The 1,986-nt window shown below is 38.4% G+C and overlaps 1 protein-coding gene across 1 annotated transcript; it reads left to right on the top strand.

Moving 5' to 3' along the window:
* On the top strand, positions 1-1,986 carry LOC21408533 (palmitoyl-acyl carrier protein thioesterase, chloroplastic). Its single transcript, XM_010098431.1, has 6 exons — positions 1-384; positions 640-773; positions 989-1,102; positions 1,201-1,369; positions 1,472-1,540; positions 1,642-1,986. The coding sequence occupies exons 1-6, from the start codon at positions 1-3 to the stop codon at positions 1,984-1,986; spliced, it is 1,215 nt and encodes a 404-aa protein (XP_010096733.1).

Here is a 1,986-nt window from a genome sequence, read left to right as displayed (position 1 = left end):
ATGGCTGCTTTCTCATGTCCATCGTCCTATGTTATAAGGTGCTCTTCCAATAGAGATAATAATCATGATCAAAATATGAAAAATCTGAATAACATCAAGATCAGTGGGACTTCACCGAGTCCAAGGTCGGGTGGTAAGCCTGATATGCTGAGCCAAAAGACTGGAGCAGCCACCACTTCTGTTGCTTCCGTTACTAAAAATCACTCTCTCACTGCCGAGAGAATTCGACAGAATATCCCGACAAAGAAGCAGTTAGTTGATCCGTTTCGTCAAGGTCTCATCATTGAAGGCGGTGTCGGGTACAGACAGACGGTTGTTATTAGGTCCTATGAGGTTGGACCTGATAAAACTGCAACTATGGAGAGCGTCCTTAATCTTCTTCAGGTGCCAACTTTAACTATTTGACAACTTTATTATGTTGGAGGTTGAACTTTTTTCCAAAAGGGTATTAATCGTTACTGCGTTTTTTCCTAATGTTAGATATAATTGGTCATATAAAAATGAAAAAGCATGCCAAATTAACAGGATTTAATAAAGATATGACGGTTCAAAACACGTCTGTCAGTAGGGTATATTTGTACTATATGCGTAGCGAATCCTGCCTGTTCTTACAAGTGTTTTTTTGAGCATGTTGTGTAGGAAACAGCATTAAATCATGTATGGATGTCCGGACTACTTAGTGACGGATTTGGTGCCACACATGGAATGATGAGGAACAATCTCATATGGGTTGTTTCAAGAATGCAAGTTCAAGTTGATCAGTATCCAATCTGGTAAGTCAAAAATATTAGTCTTCATGTTCTTGCACCACCATTAAAGAGACTATTTGTAGTATACAATCAAAACATAAAAAGGCCCCAAATTTGACAAGCCTTGGAAAATTAGAAATACAACAGCTACTTTTTCTCAACCTTTAAATTAAATTTTTTCATTTCCTAGAATGAATCCATTCTAATCTGCAGCAATTACATGTGCTTGTATTCTGCAGGGGAGAGATAGTAGAAATCGACACGTGGGTTGGAGCGTCAGGGAAGAATGGAATGCGGAGAGACTGGCTAATCCGAAGTCAAGCCACGGGCCATGTATTGGCACGTGCAACCAGGTAATTTTTATTGAAAGAAAGTTCCTCACTTTTTCGTTTGATCACTAGCATTGCTTTAGTTTTGTCACCATTCATGCTTATGCTAAAATATGGAACAGTATCTGGGTCATGATGAACCGGAAAACGAGGCGCCTCTCAAAGATTCCAGAAGAGGTGAGGGCTGAGATTTCGCCTTGGCTTATTGAGAAGCAAGCCATCAAAGAAGATGTCCCTGAGAAAATCGTCAAGTTGGATGATAAAGCAAAGTATATGAACGATGACTTGAAGGTAAAAACCATCATAATCAAACTTCCAACAGCTAAATCCGTCTATGTACAAATAATAATAGAATATAGCATATGCTGACCAATTCAAGCTTATGTTTTGTAGCCCAAGAGAAGTGACTTGGACATGAACCACCATGTGAACAATGTAAAGTATTTAAGATGGATGCTAGAGGTGAAAAAACAAATAAAACCATAAAACTCTTAATTCTTTAGTATGTTTTTTACCCTTTAAAATCACTCTTATCTAATTATTATCTCCATTTCTTTTTACAGACCATACCAGACCGTATTTTGGAGTCTCACCAACTATCCGAAATCACCCTAGAATATCGAAGGGAATGTGGGAGTTCGGATATAGTTCAATCACTTTGTCAACCAGATGAAGATGAGATACTCAACAATGGAGTGAGCCAAGATATAAATGATATCACCATACTGAATGGATTTTCTTTGGCCACTGAGATTATGAAGGGAAATGGACTTTTGGGGTCCTTTGAGAAAAGGCCATTGAGGTATACACATCTCCTCCAAACCAAAGAGGAGTCCAAAAATGAAGAGATTGTTAGAGGAAGGACTGTATGGAAGAAAAAAATTCCCACAATGCTATTTTCTACCTAG

The sequence above is a fragment of the Morus notabilis genome, unplaced genomic scaffold (genome assembly GCF_000414095.1).
Source record: "Morus notabilis unplaced genomic scaffold, ASM41409v2 Scaffold451, whole genome shotgun sequence".
Taxonomy (NCBI): Eukaryota; Viridiplantae; Streptophyta; class Magnoliopsida; order Rosales; family Moraceae; genus Morus; species Morus notabilis.
The sequence above is the reverse complement of the archived record's forward strand: the minus strand, read 5'-3'. Positions and strand labels throughout refer to the sequence as shown.

Bases quoted from the DNA above. Each gene is read 5' to 3' on its own strand.
- LOC21408533 (XM_010098431.1), top strand. From the start codon at position 1: ATGGCTGCTTTCTCATGTCCATCGTCCTATGTTATAAGGTGCTCTTCC. The intron at 774-988 runs GTAAGTCAAAAA...TGTATTCTGCAG, and splicing joins GTTGATCAGTATCCAATCTG to GGGAGAGATAGTAGAAATCG. The intron at 1,370-1,471 runs GTAAAAACCATC...TATGTTTTGTAG, and splicing joins ATATGAACGATGACTTGAAG to CCCAAGAGAAGTGACTTGGA.